The sequence below is a fragment of the Scyliorhinus canicula genome, chromosome 15, assembly GCF_902713615.1.
Source record: "Scyliorhinus canicula chromosome 15, sScyCan1.1, whole genome shotgun sequence".
Classification (NCBI taxonomy): Eukaryota; Metazoa; Chordata; class Chondrichthyes; order Carcharhiniformes; family Scyliorhinidae; genus Scyliorhinus; species Scyliorhinus canicula.
This window is the reverse complement of record NC_052160.1, coordinates 55,204,334-55,230,948: the sequence shown is the minus strand read 5'-3', so window position 1 is coordinate 55,230,948 and position 26,615 is coordinate 55,204,334. Positions and strand designations below refer to the sequence as shown.

Genomic DNA, 26,615 nt, shown 5'->3' with positions numbered 1-26,615 from the left:
CAGCTGGATCCTTGACTTCCTCACCAACAGACCACAATCTGTCAGGATAGGCAACAGCACCTCCTCCACAATAGTCCTCAACACCGGGGCCCCGCAAGGATGTGTACAGTCCTCTACTGTACTCCCTATACACGCATGACTGTGGCAAGATTTAACTCGAAGTCAATCTTTAGTTTGCGGATGATATGACTGTGGTGGGACATATCTCAAACAGCAATGAATCAGACTGCAGGAGGGAGATAAATCACTTGGTTGCATGGTGTACCAAAAACAACCTCTCTCTAAATGTCGGCAAGACCAAGGAACTGATCATCGACTTCAGGAAGTGTAGCACGACACACACTCCCGTCTACATCAATGGCTCCGAAGTGGAGATGGTCGATAGATTTATGTTCCTGGGGGTCACTATCACCAACAGTCTGTCCTGGTCCATTCACGTTGATGCAACAGTCAAGAGCACCCAATAATGTCTCTACTTCCTACGAAATGTACCATTTGTCAATGTTCTCTGTTGATTATTCTTTTTGCCTACTATGTACATACTGAGTACGTTCCCTCGGTCACAGAAAAGTACTTTTCACTGTACTTCGGTACATGTGACAATAAATCAAATCAATCAATCAATGACTTCAGATTGCTTCATTGGCCTGAGTGACATTGCAAAGTTGCAATCCTTGGTGCGGGGAGATGAGAGCCACATTTTTTAATCTTGTGTGAGAACAGTCCACTCCCCTAGGGGGTGAGGACATGTGTAGTGAGGTAACTCTGGAGATTGGCAGAGGTGGGCGCACAATCAGAGCAGGCAAGGAAATGATGGTCAGGTATTTCCATCATTAGTGGTTAAAATGATTGACGGTGAAGTTGTCCCTGACAGCCCTGGCATATCGCTGCGTAGCCCTGGCAACAGGCAGAGCTGCCATGAGATCTCTTGTCTTTCTCATATTCTCCCTCATATTCCTCTCCATCATCCTCATCTGAGGAGATTAGCAAAGCCTCCATGTCATAGATTGACAATTCCTCTCCCCTTTGCAATGCCTTGTTGCAAGGCACAGCAGATGACGACAATCCTGAACTCCCACTTGAACAATCCGCCAGATCGATCAAGGCATCAGAAGTAATTTTGAGCAATCCTGTGGTATACTCTCTGACTGCCTCTGATGCACAGTCAGCAGTGTTGCAGGGCTTTGGGCTGATGCACTGGTGTCATGAGCCATGTTCTGTAGGGATAGCCTTTGTCACCCGGGATCCAATCCTGCATTTGGACATGGGTCTGAAATAACTGTGGCAGCTGGGGGTTCCTTGAGCATGCATGTGTCATGAGAGCTGCCTGGGAAATAAGCACACACCAGTATAATTAATTTCCAGTATCATAGACTACTTAACGGTTAAGGGTGTGAAAGCCTTAATAAATTTAGCTAGCTGTCCCCAGCTGGCTGACCCCAGGGAGGCCCAATAGTCACATGTATGCCGTTGATTCCACCCCATACTTTTGGGAACCCCACAATGGCTGCTAAGGTAATTGCTGAAGCAGCATTTGTTGAGAATCTGATGAATTTGTTGGCTCCTGTATTGAACCTATATGTTGCAGTCTGGGAAATATTACACATGTCCCTCATGAAGCCCTGATGTGCATAGAAGTTTAGGGCTGCAGATACCTTGAGGGTAACTGGCATTGGGTTCCCTCCAAAGACACGGGGCTGCAGATCTTGTTGTAGAAGTGTGCACAAGTCAGTAAGCACTTCCCAGGAAAGCCTTAGCCATCTCTGACATTGCTTGTCATACATATGTATCTGGAGGTAGTAGGTGTGCGTTCTGAACACATGCTGAAGTGCCAATGCTCTTCCGCTTCAGCCATGAAGATGGCTCTACATGGGTTGCTCCTGACCTCACTCCTCCTCAACTAGTACCGGCCAATGGTCATGTGGCCTCTGCTGTTGTGCGGCCAAGGCCCTCCTCTGCTGAAACCTCTACTCCAACACCTGAGGTTGGAATTAAAGGCTTGGGTGTATGACACGCATTGTAAATCCACAAAGTGAACTATGTGAATAAGGCAGGCAGGCTCTATTGACAAGGCCTTCATTCTTAGGCTGCAGTTGACGAATGGGAATGCATGACCCTCCCATTAGCCACATCCAGAACTAGTCCCATCCCACAGTGGCCTCCTCCCACAAAGAGCTGATCTCAGAGCTACATTTCCTTGCAGGACCTCCACCCCACAATATTACTTTGTTCCTTCCCCCAGTCATCCTGGAACATCTAACATCATCACTGATTCAGAGCCATTGACCCACAACCTTCCATTTCTCACCCTCGCCCTGAAAGCTCCCACCATCATCCTGGAGCATTGGTCCATCATCCTTCACCTGCCTTCACTTTCCCTTGACTCTCTCGTCAGAGACCATTGACCTGCCTTCTCTGCAGCCGGCCTGCCCTGCTTCAAACTCGAGGGCCTTTCCCTGACTGTAGAAATGCAATGTGTGGTGCAGCTGCTGCTCTTGGATGCACAGGACAACATCTCTGCAATGGTGGCCCACAGCAACCTCACCTCGAGTCCAAAGGTTAAACAACCTTGCCAGATGCATGGCATCTTTAATCTATCATGATACAGGAGACACAAGTTTCCCATGTACCGCTGACTTAATCTTGAAGGTAAGACTTAATTTGGTGTGCTTCACAATTAATGTGTACTCATGGTATGCAAATGAATGGTAAATAGGATCCTGCCACCGGGCAGTGTGTTGGCCACTCTGCTGCTGACAAGCCACCCACTTTACCTCAGACACTCAACCCACTGTCAGGAAGCCAAGATTTTGGCTTTCGCCTAACTAAACCCCACCTGCCACATTTCCTGCTCTTACAAGCTGCACTAAATGCTACCCAGAGAGTCTGGATAGAGCACACATTAAGAAGAAACGGACTTGAGAGATACATCATGAAGAGAAGATTTCAAGGAAAAAAGAGGAAAAGAATATCAATGTTTGATGGCTTGAAAGTTGGAGGAAGTTATTGGGAAATGAAAAGACTGGCCCAATTATGAGAGACATGGAAAGACAAACGACTATGATCGAAGGACTTGACTTTGGGCAGAGCATTCATGATGATAATGAACCCACTTCAGTCATTGCTGAAGAGATGGGAATTCCACTCAATCAAGGTCTTGGCGTTATCTGAATTGGTCCATTTCAAATGAATTCACTCAACATCCATATTGTGGCACGAATGCCTGTCCCAATTAAAGAAAAAGTCAGCACATGTACTCACTGGCAACATGCTACCCGTGTGTCTATGTGGCACATTTTTATTGTGTCATTTGTATCTCACCTAAACATTCATTCTTCATTGTGTCTGCTTGGAGTGTCAGTAGGATATTTTGGTTGAGGAGCACCAGAGAGGCGCCTGACAGCTGCGCACAAACACTTTCTAGCAGAGAAGTCTATGGTTAATGACCAGGGGCAAGAGATCTGGTGAATTACGTATCTTCTCAGTATTCTGGCAACACTTCCGACTGCAATCCTGTCACCTGAATCTATCTGAGATTAGCTAACATGCCAAAAACTAAACAACTAGATATCAAACCTTGACCCTGCTGGTTTGCTGACTTATTATCACTCTGGGACACATTATTATTTTAAAGTGCAAGTCATTATTGTTGTATTTAACCATGAGCCAGAAATAATTTCTTTGAAAAAAAATGTTCCCATTAGTCAAGTATTCTTTAAACAATGTAATAAAAAGAACAAACATTTTATTTTAAATAAAGACTGCGCAGCCTTCCAGAAGCAGTGATGCATTCATGATTAAACAGCGTAATTCAGAAAATTTACACAGTCTGTTCTTTGTGTTACAGCAAACATTGAGACCCCGATTCCCCAGTGTCATGTCTACTACTCCTGAACCACCTTGCAATGATTCAATTCTACGGAGGACGAGAGAAGAAGACCGGGAGTTGCCACACAGAAGGTAAGAGACATGCCATTATTATAAAAAGGTGGCAAGTGAAATCGCAGCGCATCATAATTTTACGCAGATTGTCCCTGCTAAATGGTACAGGTGCATGACTGCCATCATATATCCAATCACATTCAAATTGTGAGGAGGACCATAAAACCACAAGAGATACACGCCCTTAAGTATCCTCGCTACACACAAATGGAGCTGGTACTACAACTGTACACTATCTTGGATCGCTTCGACACTGGCCACAGAGTTACTAATTGGAAAGGGATGTTCCAGTTTCCCCAAAAAGCTGACAAGACCACGTATAATTCTTTGCACTTTTCCTTATTTACTCCATCTTTCTCATGCTCCAAGATCTTTTGAACATTATTTGACCCTTTACCAACACTTTTGGTTTCTCAGATTGTTGTACATTACCTTTCTTTCATAGAACCTTAGAACTCCTCGCCTCCCTGAAACATCACTTTCCATAGTCATCACTTCGCCCTACAAGCAAGCATTTTAAAATCCAAGATTCATCCCACCCAATTCCCAAATCCTGATTTAGCTGCATGTTTCTCTTAATGTTGAAATCTTGGTGATATTCTGCATGGTGCACTTAGACCTTCCTCCCAAGCGAACTAAATTATATATATTTTTTAATGACTTGACAGAATTAATGAATGTGCTACCACTGGCCTGCTACAGTAGATTATTCTTCTAAACTTTGAGCTGTGTCACTAAGTGGATTTAACAGCCCGGTGCCATCAAAAACACTGCTCTTCAGGAGACTATTGGCATCCCTTAACTTGAACTCAATATTAATACACACATTAGAAAATAGAATAATTAAATGCCATGACAAAAAAACAACCTTTCCCTCAGATTTGGCATGAAAAAATATATTTTAATTGATCTGCCTTTTATGAATCCCTGTTAATTATGCATTGAAGGATTGTTTATCGAGCTTAGTTGCAAGCTGAACTTCACTGTCAGGTTTGGATACATTCTTCTGCTGAAAATTCATCTAAACGTGTCTGGTTGCCTCTTCACAATTTCCTTGTGTTCACTTTCGTGCCGATCAGTAAATTATTGTGTTTGGTTTTCATTGTCAAGTGTACAATAATAAATAATAATTAGATTTTGTATTTCTGCTCATATTTTTTCCTGACCATTCAATCTGTAATGAGATGATTTTTTTTTTGTTTCATTGTCATTGTAATGAATATTGCAGTTGTCAAGGTTGGGGAATGAAAGACTTTATCCATTTTTTTTTGTTATTCGGTGTCAGGATCAAGTAGTCCCAAGGTTCGTGCAGCGTGGTTAGATGCAGATGAATGCTCCCTCTCTCACCTCAACAAATGTGCCTTTCACTTAAGCTGAGATGAGCTGCTTCCACAGTTCCAGTGTGACACCCCTTTGTGGTACAAAGCATTGAATGCCAATTTAGAGATGTTTTGTTCTGAATTACCGGTTAGTGTCATACACAAATGAGCTGAGGCTGTGTACCCATTCTGTTCAAGTAGGATCCTGACAGGCAGTGAAGAGGGGGCGTGCACCCCATCTGAATTCATACTCAATTTTCAGGTGCGGAAGGATACTACACTAACCCACTGCATCACCTGATACATGTTCATTTCAAAATAGCTGGTCTTTCATTTTGAGTAATGATTATATTTTCCTCTTTTGCTGAATCATCTGGTCTTGTGTTGATTTTTTTCCCCCATTCCACAGTCCTCATTTGAAGAAATACAGGTAATTTTTCAGGAAACTGGCTTAGTCTGTAACCTGCATTGCCTATTGTAAATGTTTGCCAGTATCTCTTGTAAATTGTGCCAGACTGTGCTCATGAAGCTTCATGGGAGTTCGCACATTAGTTGCAACTTCATATATAGAACATAGAACGATACAGCGCAGTACAGGCCTTTCGGCCCTCGATGTTGCACCGACATGGAAAAAACTAAAGGCCATCTAACCTACACTATGCCCTTATCATCCATATGCGTATCCAATAAACTTTTAAATGCCCTCAATGTTGGCGAGTTCACTACTGTTGCAGGTAGGGCATTCCACGGCCTCACCACTCTTTGCGTAAAAAACCCCACCTCTGACCTCTGTCCTATATCTATTACCCCTCAATTTAAGGCTATGTCCCCTCGTGCTAGCCACCTCCATCCGCGGGAGAAGGCTCTCGCTGTCCACCCTATCTAACCCTCTGATCATTTTGTATGCCTCTATTAGGTCACCTCTTAACCTTCTTCTCTCTAACGAAAACAACCTCAAGTCCATCAGCCTTTCCTCATAAGATTTTCCCTCCATACCAGGCAACATCCTGGTAAATCTCCATCACACCATAGGCCTTCTTCACAACCCTATCAACCTGGGTGGCAACTTTCAGGGATCTATGTACATGGACACCGAGATCCCTCTGCTCATCCACACTACCAAGAATTTTACCATTAGCCAAATATTCCTCATTCCTGTTATTCTTTCCAAAGTGAATCACCTCACACTTCTCCACATTAAACTCCATTTGCCACCTCTCAGCCCAGCTCTGCAGCTTATCTATGTCCCTCTGTAAACTGCAACATCCTTACGCACTGTCTACAACTCCACCGACTTTAGTGTCGTCTGCAAATTTACTCACCCATCCTTCCGTGCCCTCCTCTAGGTCATTTATAAAAATGACAAACAGCAACGGCCCCAGAACAGATCCTTGTGGTACGCCACTCGTAACTGAACTCCATTCTGAACATTTCCCATCAACCACCACTCTCTGTCTTCTTTCAACTAGCCAATTTCTGATCCACATCTCAAAATCACCCTCAATCCCCAGCCTCTGTATTTTCTGCAATAGCCGACCGTGGGGAACCTTATCAAACGCTTTACTGAAATCCATATACACCACATCAACTGCTCTACCCTCGTCCACCTGTTCAGTCACCTTCTCAAAGAACTTAATAAGGTTTGTGAGGCATGACCTACCCTTCACAAAACCATGCTGACTATCCCTAATCATATTATTCCTATCTAGATGATTATAAATCATATCTTTTATAATCCTCTCCAAGACTTTACCCACCACAGACGTTAGGCTCACCGGACTATAGTTACCAGGGTTATCTCTACTCCCCTTCTTGAACAAAGGGACCACATTTGCTATCCTCCAGTCCTCTGGCACTATTCCTGTAGCCAATAATGACCTAAAAATCAAAGCCAAAGGCTCAGCAATCTCTTCCCTGGCTTCCCAGAGAATCCTAGGATAAATCCCATCAGGCCCCGGGGACTTATCTATTTTCACCTTGTCCAGAATTGCCAACACTTCTTCCCTACGCACCTCAATGCCATCTATTCTAATAATAGCCTGGGTCTCAGCATTCTCCTCCACAATATTATCTTTTTCCTGAGTGAATACTGACGAAAAGTATTCATTTAGTATCTCGCTTATCTCCTCAGCCTCCACACACAACTTCCCACCACTGTCCTTGACTGGCCCTACTCTTACCCTAGTCATTCTTTTATTCCTGATGTGGAGATGCCGGCGTTGGACTGGGGTGAGCACAGTAAGAAGTCTTACAACACCAGGTTAAAGTCCAACAGGTTTGTTTCAAACACGAGCTTTCGGAGCACGGCTCCTTCTTCAGGTGAATGGAAAGGCTTGTTCCAGAAATGTTTATATAGACACAGTCAGAGATGCCCCGGAATGCGAGCACCTGCAGGCAATCAAATCATCAAAGATGCAGAGAGAGAGGTAACTCCAGGTTAAAGAGGTGTGAATTGTCCCAAGCCAGTTCAGTCGGTAGGCCTCTGCAAGTCCAGGCTTGTTGGTGGGGGCCGAATGTAATGCGACATGAATCCCAGATCCCGGTTGAGTCCGCATTCATGCGTGCGGAACTTAGCTATAAGTTTTTGCTCAGCAATTTTGCGTTGCCGCGTCTCCTGAAGGCCTCCTTGTAGAATGCTGACCCGGAGATCAGAGGCTGAATGTCCTTGACTGCTGAAGTGTTCCCCAACTGGAAGGGAACAGTCCTGCCTGTTGATAGTCGCACGATGCCCGTTTATTCGTTGTCGCAGTGTCTGCATGGTCTCGCCAATGTACCACGCTTCGGGACATCCTTTCCTGCAGCGTATGAGGTAGACTACATTGGTCGAGTCGCACGAGTATGCGCCGCGTACCTGGTGGGTGGTGTTTCCACGTGTAATGGTGGTGTCCATGTCGATGATCTGGCATGTCTTGCAGAGATTACCCTGGCAGGGTTTTGTGGTGTTGTGGTTGCTGTTCTGAAGGCTGGGTAATTTGCTGCAAACAATGGTTTGTTTGAGGTTGCGCGGTTGTTTGAAGGCCAGTAGTGGGGGTGTGGGGATGACCTTGGCAAGATGTCCATCCTCGCTGATGATGTGTTGGAGGCTGCGAAGAAGATGTCGTAGTTTCTCCGCCCCAGGAAAGTACTGGACGACGAAGGGTACTCTGTCAGTGGTGTCCCGTGTTTGTCTTCTGAGGAGGTCGGTGCGGTTTTTTGCTGTGGCGCGGTGGAACTGTCGATCAATGAGTCGAGCGCCATATCCCGTTCGTACGAGGGCATCTTTCAGCATCTGTAGGTGTCTGTTGCGCTCCTCCTTGTCTGAGCAGATCCTGTGTATACGGAGGGCTTGTCCATAGGGGATGGCTTCTTTAATGTGTTTCGGGTGAAAGCTGGAGAAGTGGAGCATCGTGAGATTATCTGTGGGCTTGCGGTAAAGCGAGGTGCTGAGGTGACCGTCCTTGATGGAGACGAGTGTGTCCAAGAATGGAACTGAATTTGGAGAATAGTCCATGGTGAGTTTGATGGTGGGATGGAACTTATTGATGTCATCGTGTAGTCGTTTCAGTGATGTCTCGCCGTGGGTCCAAAGGAAAAAAATGTCATCGATGTATCTAGTGTATAGCATCGGTTGAAAGTCCTGTGTGGTGAGGAAGTCCTGTTCAAACTTGTGCATGAAGATGTTGGCATATTGAGGTGCAAATTTGGTCCCCTGACTTTTATTCCTGACAGACCTATAGAAAGCTTTTGGGTTTTCCTTGGTCCTACCTGCCAAAGACTTCTCATGTCCCCTCCTTGCTCGTCTTAGCTCTCTCTTTAGATCCTTCCTCGCTTCCCTGTAACTATCAAGCGCCCCAACTGAAACCTCACGCCTCATCTTCACATAGGCCTCCTTTTTCCTCTTAACAAGAGATTCCACTTCTTTGGTAAACCACGGTTCCCTCGCTCTACCCTTTCCTCCCTGTCTGACTGGTACGTACTGATCAAGAACACGCAATATCTGTTCCTTGAACAAGCTCCACATATCCAGTGTGCCCAACCCTTGCAGCCTACTTCTCCAACCTACACATCCTAAGTCATGTCTGATGGCATCATAATTGCCCTTCCCCCAGCTATAACTCTTGCCCTGCGGGGTATACTTATCCCTTTCCATCACTAATGTAAAGGTCACCGAATTGTGGTCACTGTCTTCAAAGTGTTCACCTACCTCCAGATCTAACTCCTGGCCTGGTTCATTACCCAAAACCAAATCCAAAGTGGCCTCACCTCTTGTTGGCCTGTCAACATATTGTGTCAGAAAACCCTCCTGCACACATTGTATAAAGAACGACCCATCCAATGTACTTGAACTATATCTTTTCCAGTCAATATTCGAATATATGTCCTATAAACCTGAGTGTGCAGCCTTTGCCGCGGCAGAGCTGCTTGTTGGGTGGGGGTGGGGGGGGGGGGGGGGGGGGGGGGGGGTGGTACTAGAGGTTGGACAGGGGACCAGAGCAAAGTGAGGATTTGAGGTGAATGTGATATTTGACTGACTTGGCAGGAAAGGGACTGATCTGGGGAGTGCACCTTACTCAGTCTGAAGCTGGGAACCGCACAGACCTGCAGCTCATAACCTGATGGAGACCAAGGTCGGGCCACGGGACTTGCTGGTTACGTTGGCTGGCCTCAAAATCATTGCTGTACTTATGATCCCACCTCTCCTGCATCACCTCTGCCTTTGAGCCTATGTACCTGTGTGAGAGATAGTTTGTTTTTATGCCATCTGATGTGAAAGTCAATGAATTTGTCTCCATGGTGCTTCTAAACTGAGTGAGATGGGTTCGATATATAGCAGGAAAAAGCTGTCATTTGTTCTGACCCTTGTGATGATACAAAGCAAGAAGAAGCTTTCATGCTGAAGAAAACATTGCTGTTGTGCTAGGTTTTTATTGTGGTACAATATTCCATCAGTGCTACTTGTAATATTTATCCGTGAAGTAGTGAAAAATCGACGAAAAATAGATGCTTTTGTTCCAGTTTTTGGTTCCAGTTCGCCCACCCTTTTTTCCTACTCCACTGAAGAGGTTGAATCCTTGCTGAGGCACTGTCCAATGGACAATAGGTGCCCTAGTAGGCATCACTGTCTCGGCCAGCATTGATTGCCCATCCCTAATTGACCTTCAGAAGGTGGTGGCGAGCTACCTTCTTGAACCTCAGCAGTCCCAGAGGTGTTGTTAGGGAGTTGTTAATAATGCTGTTAGGGAAAGAGTTCCAGGATTTTGACCCAGCGACAGTGAAGGAACGGCGATATTTTTCCATGTCAGGATGGTGAGTGACTTGGATGGGAACCTCCAAGTGATGGGGTTCCCAAGTATCTGCTGCTCTTGTCCTTCTCGATGGTAGTGGTTGTGGGTTTGGAAGGTGCTGCCGAAGGAACCCCGATCATGCCCATTTCCCAGTCCTCATTAGTCATGCTTTAACTGTGACAGTGAGTGATGGCAAGATATTCCATCAGCATTTCTGGTTTCCCAGTCATTAATTAACACAATAATTGGAAATGCCACATCTTCTGACCGCAGGTAGCCTGACTGATCTTCTACCTGTCACTCCATCAGCGCATCAGGATCTGAAAATAAATCTATAACTATACACAGTTCTCTTTCCATCCACTCCAAAAGAAGCATTTGCCAAAATATTTTGATAATGAATTAAGTGAGCTGTCAAACAATATCATTGGCACTTGTACGCTGCTTGGCCTTGCTGCCTCAGGGCAAACCTAATGAGTTAGTTGGATGTGTAGAGTAAAATATGATCCTGGATGACTGTGATCAGGTTGTAAAGGAGTGACCCAATTGAGGGTTTTGGATGATCTCATTAACCTTGAGAGCAAAGTTTGAGTTGACCCTAAGGTTGAACTCATCCTCTAACAATTTTTATAGTATGTTATTCATCAATCCCATTTTGTTTGAATGGTGGTCATGTTTTTTCTGATCTTATCAATTAGTGATATCGGACTTTATGGAGAATCAATGGGCGTAATTCAGTGAAGACGACGGTCACTCGCTCGCTGGTTGGCAATCTGGCAATAGCTCCACATTGCCTCTTCAGGAAGGTCCGTTGCATTAACTGCAATTCAGGCACTTAATTGGGCAGCAGTGGGCCTTCCCCTGGATCTAGTACCTTGCCCGCTGACTGTTGCTAGCCAGTCAGAGCTGGCAGCTCTTCATTGCTCAGCAATGCCACAGGGAGATGCTGGCTGTAATGCTCTTACCTGAGGCCCAGGATTGCCGAGGGACCAAGCCAGGGAGAAGGATTGTGGGGTGAGGTTCATAGATGAAGGGGCGTAGGTCAGCAGCAAGGTCAGAGCAGTTGCTCGCAGTGGATCCAATTAAATGCCCCACCTCCAACTCGCGATGAGGGGGAAGTTAAATTCTGCCCAATTTGATTTACAAACTTCCTATTTTGGTTGAATTACAAAAAGGATTCAGGGTCCTTTTCAGAGTCCTTCAAGGTATGACGATTTTCTTTCCTTCAATATCTTCATTGTTTCTCCATTTCAGTCTCTCGTCATTTCATGAACCGCTGTGAAAGAGACATTTGATTTGGGCACCACAAATATGTGAAATTGGCCGTGCACTCATCCAATGACGCTATTAGGAGGCCCAAAACACTTTCAGGCTCAGGCCTTGTGAACACTTGGTCGAGGAACTGTGAGGGGTGAACAAAAGGCCTACCTGTTATAGCTCACCAGTTCCCTAGGGAGAAACATCAGCCAGTTGGTTACCCCAGGCAGATGGTCGGCAGGTGAATCTTGTTTTGGGGGTGGATGTGGGAGGAGGTTGGCGTAAGTACCGGGAGGGGATGGCAAGGGGACAGCTCCAACCTTTCTTTTTCAGCCTACTAGCTAAGTTTTAGTGCATGGTGAATTGGTAACTGGACATGACTGACTTTGATGTGACGTTGTGATGATAATGGCACTGTTCCATATAACATTAATAACAATGATAGTGATGATGTAGATGAGTGCCAGGTACAACACTGACTATGGCACTGCTGGTTCTTTGTTTTCCCTTGTTTCCTCAGCTGTTACTTGTTGTTCTGTTTTTGACAGTATTACAGAGGAGGACAATGATAGCATCTGCTGTTACACCTTTGATGCCATGCAATTGGAAACAGATGGTAAATTTATATTTTGACTAATTTTCGTATTAGTGAAGCGTAGACTGATAGCACCAAGCACTGATAATACATTCATGAATTCAATTTGGAGTTAGAGAGGGAGGGAAGGAGTACACGATCTGCAAGTTCAGGGTGACTGGGGGTGGGTGGAAGTTATATTACGCACGTATATGCAAACATACAAATTAATTGCAAGGATAGGAAATTCAGCCCCTCAAGTCTGCTCCGCCATTTGATAAGATCGTGGCTGATATAATTTTCAGTTATATAATGTTCTGCTGAGACTCAGTTCTGGGCATCATAGCTCAGAAAGAGCTTGGGAGAAATTTCAGCTCAGTCTTACCACCTTGATACCTGGGTAAAACAGCTGAGTTATGATGTCATTTAGACGAGACTTGTATTTCTTTGAAGAACAGAATTTATTCTTCTGATTGAAGAATAAAGCTGACCTAATTGAAGTGATTGAAGATGATTAAAGCAATTGATGGAGTAGATAGAAGGAAAGTGCTCTTCTAGTGGAGGAGTACAGAAGCAGGGGGAATAACCTTAAACTTAGAGATAGGCCTTTCAGAAATGATGTCATGAAGCACTTACTGGCACAAACGTTCTTGGAAGTTGCCCCCAAAAAGCTCTTTTGACTTTGGGCCCATGGACAATTCCAAAACTGAACTTGATAGGTTTTTATGAGGCAAGATTATTAAATGTTCTGGAACAACACCTGGCAGGTGGAGTCAAGATGTCAATCATCCTATTTGAATGGGCAGCAGGTTTGAGGGGCTGAATGGCTGTCTCCAGTTCCAATGTTTCTAGTTTCAGCTCAGCTCTGCCATATTGACAAACTACTAATTAGCCTTGTGTTGTTAACCAGACGAATATCCAGATAGGATCTCTCACGGACCACCTTCCATCCACTCGTCATCATCGTCACATCAATCCGAAGCTTTAGATTCGTGTGAATTAGAGCATATGAACTCCATATTCAGGAAGTTTTCATTGGAAAGGTATGAGTTTTAAAAAGTATTCTGAGCACATCTACTCAATGCGGTGGCACATCTTTGGTTAAATTCACTGGGAGTAATTTTGGCTTTGTTGGAACGTGTAAGTAAAGCAAATCGACAGGCCATTTAACATCTTTCTCCATTTTCATCTCCATTGAAGTCAATACAAATAAAAGTGAGGGGAGATGGAAAACGGGCTGCTAACCCGCTATCAACTGTTCAATGCTGTCGCACAAAGTCAAGATCCACCGCACTGTAACTGAGGCTGAAGATCGTGTGCGAGAAATACCAGTGATCTAGCATTGATTTTCTATCCGTCAGTTTGATTCAATTGGTAGCACTCTCCTTCTCTTGTGCCGGGGTTTTATGGAGCCCAGTGGAGAGTACTGGGATACGGGGGAGGGGGGGGGGGTGAAAGATCACATGTGATGGTGCAGGGTGGCTGGCATTTTATCAGCAGATCTCGCAGACAGCTCTCCTTCCTGTACCGGTCTCCCCGAACAGGCGCCGGAATGTGGCGACTAGGGGTTTTTCACAGTAACTTCATTGAAGCCGACTTGTGACAATAAGCGATAATTACTATTATTACCCTGGGGCCAGTTGAAGCCAGTTATGGGCCACTTAATGGCCACTTCCCGCTACATGAGGAGAGTGCCAGGTAAACCCTGGTGGCCTCCTGGCGGGACTGGGGAGGTGTGGTCGCCCACTGGTTTTGGCCCGCCTGCCCTCTCCCCAGTGGTAAGGGACACCCCCATGGAAGCACTCCCCATACCTCACAAATGGCCCTGCCATAACACGAGGGACTGCCTTTCTGGCCTCAAGTGAGCTCACTTATATAGGTACCGGGCCAATCCACCATTGTTGCTGGTCCTGCCTGATTGCGGATCACCACTCCCAGTCAGACTATCGGGCTGCTGATTATCCGATTGGCTGACGAGTAGGTAATTAATTGTTTGCTGCACTTAAAATTGGGTTGGGGGGGGGGGGGGGGGAGAGAGAGAGAGAGTGTTCCAGGTAAGGCAGGGTTGACCCTGACTTTCCAGCTGGTGGGCAGAGCCATCACAGCCCTATAAAATCCAGTGTGAGAATGTTGAGCAGAGTACAGCACTGAATGAATAATGCATTGTTGAATCTGCTGCCCTTTGAGTGAGGCAGTAAACTGTTAGTCAAATGCTACGGCTCCCAAGACACAAGATAAAAGAAAATCAGAAGAGATGTTAAATGTATTGTCAATTCATTATTATCCATTTATTACCGAATGATCAACGTTCAAAATTCACTCCCCCGACCAGGAATTTTAATGGGAGGCAGCGATAGAGATCGCAGTTTTATTTGATAATTAGCTGGTAAATAAACCCTTATCACAAACTCTTATTAGCTTACAGCTTCACAAATAATAATCTTTGTGAATTACCTATCTTTTTGTCTGCATTTTGAATCATAGAATGGTTACAGCACAAAATTAGGCCATTCAGCCCATCCTGTCCATGCCAGCTTTCTGCAAGGGCAACTTAACTCGTCCCGCTTCCCCCACCATTTCCTGTAACCAGCAATTTTTTTTTCATTCACGGGGTTAGCCAAAATCCCTTTTGAAAACCATAAAGGCAACTACCTCAACCGCACTGTCAGGCAGCGCGTTCCATATCCTGACCCCTCGCTGCCTAAACAGGGGTTTCCTTATGTCCCATTGGTTCTTCTGCCGAACACATTAAGTCGGTGTACTCTAGTTTCGATCCTTCTGCCGAGGGCTATGGTTTCTATCTCGCCTGTCTCCACCCCTCATTATTATGAACACCTCTCTGCAACACTCTCAGTGCTCTTGATTATTTTTCTTCTGTGGTATCTCTGTAGACCCTTTCGTCCTTCTGTGACCTCAGCCACCCAGATCAGTAACCCTTTGAAACATATGCTGCACACAACACTCAATGGTGACAACCTGGTGACCGAAATCTCCGTTGTGGGTGGAAACGAGAGAGGCCTTTTCATTCAAACAGTACAGCTGGGTTCTGCTGCAGAAAAGGCTGGGCTGAAGGAAGGACACCAACTGATCTTGGTAAGATTCGTCGTGCTGAGCCATCGAGGATATGGCAAGGTTTGAAAATGTTGTTCCACTGGCTGATAGAGGAAAAAAGGAAATTGACTGATATAAATGCTAATTCACACTGGTGTCAGTATTGAGAACATTGATTGTGTCTATCTAAAATGGAAAATGAGAGTACATTTTGAAAACTGTATAGATAATCAAGTGCCCGCCTGATTGAAAACCCGAGAAGCAATCTGAGATCTCTGACAAAGTGTAAGTGGTTATTCTCATGCTGTTGCATCCTTATTGATAGGTACATGATGGTGTGGGATTGATTATAAACTGTCTGATAACAGATACAAGTCACTGACCATTTTGCAAGCAAATGTAAATTGAAACAAATCACTTGTATTACAAGAAACTGGCAACGCTGAGACCTGTATAATGAAGGTCAAAAGAATTTTAACCAGATGCATTTCAGAAGTTGAAATAAGCTTAAATCAACAGGCACCACTGCCTAAAACATCTCCAAATTCAATCTATGTTTGGACACTCGAGTACAAGCTTGGCTCGGTGTTTAGCACATCTGCCTCTGATTCAGAATGTTTGATGTTCAAGAACTTGAATACCTATTCTCGGCTGACACCAACACGAGGGGACTGCCACATTACCAGAGGTGCATTTTGGATGTGAAGCCACATCAGTCTCCTATTCCTCTTAAAAGAGCAAGAGGTACTCGAGGTGACCTGGTCAACATTCATCCCTCAAACAGGAACATCTCACCACTCCATTTATGCACTCTTGCTATGCACAATAGACAACCACGTTTGCCTGCCCAACAACAGTGACAATATTGCGAAGAGTTTCAAAAGTATACAAAATGCCTTGGGACATTTTGAGGACATGAAAGTTGCTAATCAAATCTTCACAGAATGATGGTCCTGTATACTTTCAAGCCTCATCAAAATGCTCATTGAATTTGGACTTTAATTTCATTTCTTATGCTGGGTCTCAGCAATTTTTGTTTTCTCGTCATGGCAAAAGAAATGCAGGGGAAGTGAGGAGAATTTCTTCTATCCAGCAGCTTGTTATAATCTGGAACACTGCTAGAGAGGATGAAAGCAGATTTAACATTAATTTTCAGAATGGAATTGAATATATTCTTGAAAAGGAGAAATTTGTCAGGCTATGGAATAAAATAAGGGGAGTAGCAGCAATTGGATATTTCTTTCAAAGATCTAACACAGGCACAATGGAATGAATGGCCTCCTGCTTTGTTGTTTGATTCCATGATTCTATATTATCCTCCAAATGCATTGAAAGGTGGAACTCTGAAATGACTTGGGGCAAGGTTTTCCAGCCCCAATGGGATCATTCAGTCCCACCGAAAGTGACTGGACTTCTGGCTGGGTGGCCATGTTTCACCTAGTAGAATCCCTCCACACCCCTAGACACTAAGGGGCAATTTTTCTTATGACCAATATTTCTAATGTGTGGCATGTTAGCACAGTGGTTAGCACAGTTGCTTCACAGCTCCAGGGTCCCAGGTTCGATTCTCAGCTTGGGTGACTGTGCGGAGTCTGCATGTTCTCCCCGTGTCTGCGTGGGTTTCTTTGGGTGCTCTGGTTTCCTCCCACAGTCCAGAGATGTGCGGGTTAGGTGGATTGGCCATAGTAAATTTTCCATAAGCTAGGCGGGGATGCTGGGTTACAGGGATAGGGTAGAGGTGTGGGCTTAAGTAGGGTGCTCTTTCCAAGAGCTGGTTCAGACTTGATGGGCCGAATGGCCTGCTTCTGTACTGTAAATTCTATGATTCTAACCTGCACATTTTTAGACTGGGAGGAATCCAGAGCACCCGGACAAAACCCACGCAGATACCCGAAGAAAGTGCAAACTCCACACAGTCATCCAAGGCCGGAATCAAACCTGGATCCCTGGTGCTGTGGCAGCAATGCTAACCACTGTGCTACCGCGACGCCCTCCCGGGGCGAGTCCGCCTTGACAGGGCCGGAAAATCCTGGCCTCGATATGTTAATGGTGAAACAGCTAATCTAGTCCATCTCAACAACTTAACTTTTCTTATTTGAAGAAAGGAAATGTATCGGGTAGGATGCACTAACTCACTGTTCCTGTGCTTCAGAAAATATCATACCCCAGTTTATCACTCCTACTCCTCCAGTGCGATCACTGATCCAGATTTTGCCAACAATATTTGTGTCTACTGTTTCTCGGAATGGCCTGTTCCGCATGTCCACCAGTTTACAGAAAATTACTGAAAATATGCAGCGCAGAAACAGGCCACTCAGCCCAACTGGCCCAGGACAGTATTTATGCTCTGCATAAGCCTCCTCCCAACCTCTTTACCTAATCCCATCAACATAACCTATTCCCTCCTTCCTCCTGTGTTTATCTGGCTTCTCCCATATACATTTCACCCTACTTGCCTCAAGCACTCCAAGTGGTAGCAAGTTCCATATTGTAACCAGTCTCGAAGAAAGATGTTTCCCCTGAAGTTTTTACTAGAAATTTGAATGACGCGTACCGGCTGAGGTTAGTCATGAAGGTCCGCCTTCTCAACCTTGCCCCTCGGCTGAGGTGTGGTGACCCTCAGGTTGAATCACCACCAGTCAGCTCTCCCTCAAAGGCGAGAACAGCCTATGGTCATCTGGGACTATGACGACTTTAATGATTCTTTAATATTTACAGCTCCTCGTTATGGATTTCGCATCTTCCCTATATAAAGTAGATAAATTTAATCTGTTCAATTTCTGCCTTCTAAGGTTGAGGCTGTATTGTGGTAGAGTTCATGATTAGGTCAACATGCCAATCGTGTGCAGTTCATCTTGACCCTTAAAATTCTGAAGACACTAATTAGATTTCTAATTTCTTTCCTTCAGTGTAAACATTTGTATTTCAGAAAGTGTGTTATATAATAGAAATAATTATCTGCAGCTCGCTATAGAATTATTAATTAGAAGAGAATTAACCTTTACAAAAGACCTTAAATCACTCAGGAATTTATAAAGCAGCCTTAATTAATCTTGAATGACAGGCTTTAAGATAGGGATGGTGCTGTAAGTTTTTTTTTGTATTCAGGGGCTGAAAATCTTATTTGTGGAATTAAAATTCCATTTACAGGCAGTCCTACCAGACAACTTGCTAGGCTTGGGAAAAGGCCCCTTGAGACACTGAGGCAATTGTCCTTAATATTTATTACCATAGCAACAGTAGATCATATTGTCCTTCCACCATCCGGTGGTCTTTTTTAACATAAGAAAAACTGATGTTGTCAGTCCTCCTAGAGAGATGGGACTGAAAATTAATTATGGCTCATTTTTAGTGCAGGGGTCACACTTCATGACTGTTGCCTCTGAGGTAGGCAACACACAAGCTTAGTGCTGCCTTCTCACTTATCCGATTGTTGCGTTACTACAAGTGAGGCATGTACTGCTGGTTGCCTGTGCGCTCAGCAGAGGGCCAAGCAGTTTGCACTGATGGGACATGGTGCAGGCCATCTGCCTCTCTTGAAGGCAGTCTGTTCCTCTTAAAGGGAACTGCACTCCGTGGAAGAGCTGTTTCTGGCTGCTTGTGCTGTCACAGACTTCATGTAGGCGCTGCCCCATGGAAGAAAGAGGGCTCTTAGGTTTCATGGCTTCTGAATTGGAGCCACAAGTGGTGAAGCGAGAGAGGGAAGGGACTATGTTTTCAAACGGGCCATGAGGCCCTCAAGGACCACCTTCTGATGAGAATGGGAAAACTGGGCAAGGGGGTTAATGCTTGGAGTCTAGTCCAAATTACCTGATAGCAGAACAGGAAAGAGTTTAATGATCTCACTCCGTGGTCAAGGTCAGCGAGTGTGTCTTCACATGACATCTCCGACCCAACACTCCATCAGCTGCTCATGTTTCTCAATACATCCCCATCACCAACCCAGCAGTGATCCCTGGCATTCAGGTTTCACACTGACCACCCAAATACTTTCCTTACCTCCTCACACATCCATATGTTATCAATCTCATATCCAGTTCCTGCAGACCTCCAACACATTAAACAAAAACCGTGCCACAAAATCAGATATTTTGCTCTCTCTCTTGTTAGACAAGGTCACACACGATAGAAAGGAGCACAGTAGGATCATGGGAGACCAGGACCCCCATGTGTCCTGAGCCCTTTGGGGAAGATGGTGCTCTGCATCATGGGGCGGCCCGGACCAGAGCCTGTGGCTTTGCTGGAAACATTGAGGATATTACCTTGTATTACTTCTCAACTCCCAGCTCATCCTCATCCTGCTATCTGGCATAATAAGCAAGCTGCAGATGGTTAGTTGAGTTGATGGCACTGTATGTACCTTAGAGACTAGTAAGGCCTTTGTAGTGGTGAGTCACTGGGCACAAGTGGGAAGCAGCCAGGCCAAGGGGAAAGAATAGTTCAGGTGCTAGCTTTCCAGAGAATGAGGTGACAGACACATTCTGATGCAGAGTGCTCAGATGAAGGCTTTGTTGCAATGACAAAAGTACAGTAAAACGCTGATGAGAATGCACACTGAGATGCTGGGTACATTGACTGACCTGTCAGACAGCCTCCTGTCAGAGTTAAGGAACATGGAAGAGCCTGACTCTGGTGCAGAGCTTGCCCTCTCCACAGTTTCTGTCCGGTCTCCTTGACATCCTGCAAACCCACAGGTGCTGTCAACGTACCTGTTACCATCTTTGTGTGGACAAGTCAATGTCCATTCCGTGTGGTTGCTGCAACACTTCCTGCCAAATCCAGAAACATTCCGGAGTACTGTGAGTGGCATTTCAATAACAGACGGTGCTGTAAATTATTTTCTCTGCAAGTTGGTTTCTACCCCTCTAAATAATGCTAGCGGTAGATCTATTTTGCTCTTTGGAGTGGAAAGTGAACATTTTGAACACACCAATTTTTAAATTAAGCATCACATCAACCAGTAAACCTGTTTGACGTCATAATGTGCAATTGGGGAGCCTGCAGGCCATTATGGCGCACCTTCCTAGCATGGAGTGTTGCTTGAGCTGTGCCAGATGGTAGGTAGGCACTGTGCACCCTCTCACATGACTGACTGGATTCTGTAGCACGGCTCCAACATTGCTACAAATCCAAATTTATCATCCTTAAATACCTTTCTGTTGAGTCAAGTCAGTTTAGGGACTGAAAAAGGATTATGCACAATCACTGCAAGTTGAATGTTCAGGAACTGAGGAAGAAAGACTCCACTACTGGTAAGGTAAGATAAAGTCGCCATAGTCCCAGATGATCATAGACTGCTTTCCCCTTTGAGGGGGAGAGCTGCCTGGTGGTGATTTAACCTGAGGGCCACCACACCTCAGGAGATGGGCAAGGTTCAGAAGGCAGGGCCTTCATGAATAACATCAGCCGCTAGGGAATTGAACTCATGCTGCTGGCCTCACTCTACATCATGAACCAGCTGTCTAGCCAAGTGAGCTAAACCCACCCACAACTGGACTCGATGACTGGAGTGTGGTTAGAAAGGGTCCAATTAATATTTTATAAGTTCCAGTTCTCATCTTCAGTAGTAGGTTTTTGTTGTGGGCTATTTGATGTTACATGGATTGGGGCCAAGCTTGATGGATCAAGACCCTGGTCCAAGACTGACCCAAGTGGAGGAAAAGTATCTGGGAATGAGCTGAACACCTTGGGTTTCATCACCAAAAGCATGCTGAAGACCAGCATCGACAGGGAAAGGAACGTACGGTAACTTGGGTGCCCCATCCACCCGCTCCTCCAACCACCATCTGCCCCACCTGCGAAGAAACTGTAGGTCACGCATTGGGCACCTCAGTCACGTGGGAACTCATTTTTAGTGTGAAAGCAAGTCATCCTCAATTCCGAAGGACTTCCTAAGAAGAAGGATGGACAAACTTAATTTTGGACCTGCACTAGGTTGAGTTTCTGGTCTTTTTGAATGTGATTCTTTGTTTGGATCATAATTTGTAACCTCATTTCCTGTGCCTAACCTCAATGATATCCAGGTGGACAATTTACAGTCTATGTTTGTGGGCATAGAGCAGGGGTGGGCAAACTTTTCCGTGCAAGGGCCACATTCAGAAATTCACAATTTTAAAGGGCCGCATAGTATATTAAGTAAAATAATTACTTCACCCGGTTATGATTCTGGGTGCCTCATATAGAACATAGAACAGTACAGCACAGAACAGGCCCTTCGGCCCTCGATGTTGTGCCGAGCAATGATCACCCTACTCAAGTCAACGTATCCACCCTATACCAGTAAGTAACCCAACAGTCCATTAACCTTATTTTAAAAAATTTAAATGTTTTTTTAATTTAAAAAAAAATTTAATGACTTGATCTTGGTGGGCCGCATAAAGACCTTTGGCGGGCCACATGCGGCCCGCGGGCCGTAGTTTGCCTACCCCTGGCATAGAGGGTTAAACTATGAGGACAGGTTACATAAACTTCCCTTTAACATAAAACAATTAAGAAGGGATCTGACTGGGGTGCTTAAAAAATATTTTTTTTAATTCACCAGGGTAAATATGGGGAAATGATTTCCTTTGGTGGGGGAATCCAGAAGGAGGGACAATAATCGTAAAATTAGAGGCAGTACATTTCAGAGAGAAATCAGGAAGCACTTTTTTTATACAAAAAGTAGCAGAAACCTGAAAGCCGCTTCCTCCATAAGGCCTATACATAGGACTCTGGGACAACTGGAGCTTTCAACACTGAGGTTAACAGCCTTTTGTTTGGTGACGGTATCATTTGACTCCCAAATACCTCAACATCCAGATTGCAGAAAATGGGCCTGGATTGACAAACAGTGTACAAACCCATTTCACGTAAGATCTTAAATAGCCATGAGAAATAGAGCTTCTATTTCATGTACCTGGCCTGGATTTGAAGAGTGGAAACCTGGTGAAAAGAACATTGTGTTCCAGTGATGTAGGAGAATATGTCCCTAGTGTGGCCTCAACTGAAATCTTTCTTTCTCTTTGAAGCTGGAAGGATGCATCAAGGGAGAAACTCAAAGTGTTGCCTTGGAAACATCTACTAAAGAAGAAGCACATTGGACATTACAACGGTGCAGTGGACCAGTGACACTGCACTTTAAAGCAAACTTTGACGGTAAGCAACTAGCCAAGCTGCAGGGATTGACAAGGCAATTAATTACGTCCAAGAATCCGAGATAGAGAGCAGGTGAGCGGGAGAACAGCCATCTTGTAAGCAATGTTCCTTTGAAATTTCACTCTTGCACCTGGCCAGTTTATTCAAAACACCATACACTTTACATATTTTTCACAGGAGCAATATTTAACACAAAACAAAGCCTGACAATACTTTACCTGCTGCTCCACAGCCACAATATGGGCAGCTGAACCAGAACAAAACCTGTAAGAATGGACTGAAAAATCCCAATTGGTCACGAGGAGGGGCCGGTGAAAAGCCTTCACGAAAATATCTCATGGGTGCTCTCTGTTCATACTCCAATCAAAAAATACTCCCTCGAGGTGTCATCTTGTCAGTGCCAAGGTGGGCGAGTGCCACCCTGCCTTGTCCCCAATCACCCGGGGGTCTCTGGTGGCCTGGGAGACCCCCCTCCCCCCAGATGGCACTATGATGGGTTCATATTTGTGGAAGCCATCGCTAAATAGCACCCAGTCGAGGTTTCCCAGGAGTGGCCGTTAGGTCCCAGGTGCCGGAAGATTCCGCGAACGCATATTTAAATGCTTTAAATATGTAGATCTAGATTACGCTCAGTTAAATTATTAAATTTTGTTAAATCCCACGAGGTATTTGAGCGTTGCAAATCACTCGAGAGGCCTTTGTCGGGCACCAAGTCGGGCGTGACGTAGCCGCTGACTGAATCGCACCCTGTATTTCTCACACCCATTCCCAAAATCAGTGGCATACTACAATTCACTGCACCGGGATCAGAGTTAGAACCCAACCCTGCTGCCCTTCTCGGCTAAGACATCAGGCTCAACACAAAGCAGAGAAAACACAAAGATCTACAGGGTAGATCGCACTTCTTGGCTATGAAACCAAGGGCTGGATTTTAACCTGGAGTTCAGATTTGTGCAGTAGTTGGTGTTTTGTACAGCCCTTAAAACCCAGACGATTAAGGGTTGGATTTACCTCTTTAGTTGAGGAAGCACAAATCAGGGCAGTTCCCATGTTTGCCAATCCGAACCCATCATATCTGCCATATTTTCATCTCCTACAGACATGTAAGGGAAAAGTTTGGATCTGTCGCCTCCAAGCAGACCTGAGGCAACTTTGTAGAAGTGTGAGTGCTAGGACAGGCTGGTTAAAAGGCTTGATGTGTTAGGCAGGTTGGTACGATGTGGACTGCACTCGATGCAGGGAAGTTAGAAACAGACTTCTAACACTGGAGAAGATCCAACACTGTTTTATTCAACTATAGAACTGCTATACATATTCAGCTGTGGGTCGACACGATACTGATCTGACTGGTGACCTTGTAGTCGCTTGACCAGACTTACTAGCTACCACATGGTGTTTGCACTTGCTAGCTCGTGGACTCTGACTGTCTCAGTAGCTGGGTCCCGAGAGAGCGGGAAACCTTGCGCCCTCTGGCTTTATAGTGGTAATGTCCTATCTGGTGATTGGCTGTCCTGTGTTGTATGCTTACTGGTCATCCTATGTGTAAATCACTGCCTGTCTGCATCTCATTATATACATGAGTGGATATTATGACAAGGCTCACCACAGCTCCCTAGGCTATCTGTCCACCTACATTGTTTTTATACGACCCCTGAACCTCCCATGTCCCCTCCATGCCATTAATACCCACCATACCCTCTTCGTGTCTCCTCTTAGCCCCAGCAACATCCCTCAACCCCCCATGCTGCACATATCCGTCCATTCCCCTCATACTTGCACACATTCTCCATGTCCCCTACTTCATGTATCCGGTGTAGCCAATCACCCACTATCCATTATGGACAGAGCTTAGGATCCATGTAATAACAATAGCCTTTGAAATGGATGTGGAATAAATTCCACCTTCAACAATCTGGTAAAGCTGTCACTCAAACACAAAGTCATCATACTGCACAGAAAAAAATCTTTACATTCTTTGTCATAAAGTTAAATCCCTTCAGTTGGTCATTGATATGTAAACCCATGCATCTATTCAGAAACAACATCAAAGATATCCTTTGACCCCCTTAAGCTGTCAATAAAACTTTATACACAACCAGCTGCTGATCAAGTGCTTCATCATATTTTAAAACTCAACCAAGCTTTCGTAATAATCTCAGCTGTAAAATAAATCATTACAGCTCCTGATGGCCTGCCGTTTAAAGAATTCAAAGATGGTGGCAGGAAACAGACATTGCGAGAAGGGTGATGGTTGGGTGTCAGAAGGTGTTTGAGGTGGTAGACAGATAGTGGTGGGCTGGGTGGTTTCTGCGTTACTTGTTCAGCCTGGAGAAAGTGCTCCTGCTCCTCCTAGCCCACAATCAGTGCTGGAATGGCACTTATCAGTCCCTCTCACCTTTAAGCTGCTGAGTTTCCCACGGCTTACGAAAATCAGACAACTGGAGTTAAAAATAGAATGACAGTTAAAATGGAAGTGCCTTATTATCATACTTAAATCATCAACATACTTCCTGCAAACGGGTTGGTCAGCCACCTCTTGTCTGATCTACATTAAAATTGAAAATGGGCTGGTTCAAAGCAGAGGAAGATTTTGTTTCAGATTTCTTGCATTTCACTTGCCCCAAACCACCCGTTTTTGTGTTTTAAAATTCATTCCCCACCAACAGTCAACAATGATGGTATCCACCAGGGACAGAACTTAACCTTTTTTAAAGCAGCTACAGAACCACTCCCCAGCTTTCGATCATCAGTGACATCCTCGCCTAAATAGCATATTCAACCTGAGTGTCCCGTGAATAAGGGAACAACGTTAACCATTTTCAGACTCTCGTGTTGCTATTGAAGCCCACAGAGGTCGGGTGGGGTAACATGTAGGTTTAGTAAAACAATCCTTTCCTGGAATATAAAACCAGCATCTAATGTGAATAAGGATACCCATATAAATGCTTTTTTGGAGGTTCAAGACCCCCCCCCCCCCCCCCCCCCTTCCATCCAACCGACTAAACACACAGTGCTCATTTACTCCCTGAAATTCTCTGTATTGATTCATAAACAATGGGTTGGCACGGTGGCATAGTGGTTAGCACTGCTGCCTCACAGCGCCAGAGACCTGGGTTTGTTTCCGGCCTTCGGTGACTATGTGGCGTTTACACATTCGCCCCATGTCTGCATGGGTTTCCTCCGGGTACTCCTGTTTCCTCCCACGGTCCAAAGATGTGCAGGTTAGGTGGATTGGCCATGCTAAATTGCCCCTTGGTATCCAAAGGTTAGGTGGGGTAACTGGGTTATGGGGTTAGAGCAGTGGAGTGGGCCTAGGTAGGGTGCTCTTTCCGAAGGTCAGTGCAGACTCGATGGGCTGAATGACCTCGATTTGGATTAGTTTAGGAGGTTCTGGCACTGTCTGCTTCTCACAGAGTACTTGCTCTTTTTTGTTTGTAAGCTTCAGGCATTGGGGGGATAAAAAGTAAAATTTTATTCATGAGTGTGTTGGAAACGCTACAGAACGTTTTGCTTGTGCACTCAAGTGTGGATACAATTTTAAATTTATTAACCTGCAAACCACAATGAATGAAGTTTTAGTTGCGGGTTGAGGTGTGAAAATCCTTATTAAAGGCTGTATATTGAATTTGATAATGTACACTGGAGCATGAAAATGTTTCTCAAAGGTGAATTGTGGTCATGCTTTCCGCAGGGAAAACAAGCTGCCCTACAAATCAGGGACAGCACCAGGCATTGAATGCACAGCATTCTTTTCAGATTTTCAGCAGTTCAGTTGGAATGAATCAAAATAAAGTGATCTCCAGCGAGGAGCTCCTGCAATGACAGTGCTGCTTTGGGAAACAGAACCAGTAGTGCGGACTTTTTTCTTTGTCTCCCTTCAAATTTTAGATTCAGAAAACCGGACTGAATGGAAGTCTTAGAATTCCTTTGCTTTGAGGCGGTGCTCAAAGGAAAACTACATCTTGAACTTAATTTTCCAGCTGAAGCACTTTATGATAAAATCGGGATGTGTGCGACAGCGTGGAACGGGTGACCCATCACACTTGCGATTCATCACGTGGAATCGGCACGGTA

The 26,615-nt window shown here is 44.9% G+C and overlaps 1 protein-coding gene across 3 annotated transcripts in view; it reads left to right on the top strand.

The window, feature by feature from the left end:
- Nucleotides 1-26,615, top strand: part of card11 (caspase recruitment domain family, member 11) — a 335,526-nt gene that overhangs the window by 237,557 nt on the left and 71,354 nt on the right. For all 3 annotated transcript variants that reach the window (XM_038820292.1, XM_038820291.1, XM_038820293.1), the window contains 5 exons: nt 3,848-3,960; nt 12,331-12,398; nt 13,267-13,399; nt 15,248-15,449; nt 22,415-22,541. In XM_038820292.1, coding sequence (XP_038676220.1) covers nt 3,848-3,960; nt 12,331-12,398; nt 13,267-13,399; nt 15,248-15,449; nt 22,415-22,541 — 643 coding nt within the window. The remainder of the gene's footprint in view (nt 1-3,847; nt 3,961-12,330; nt 12,399-13,266; nt 13,400-15,247; nt 15,450-22,414; nt 22,542-26,615) is intronic.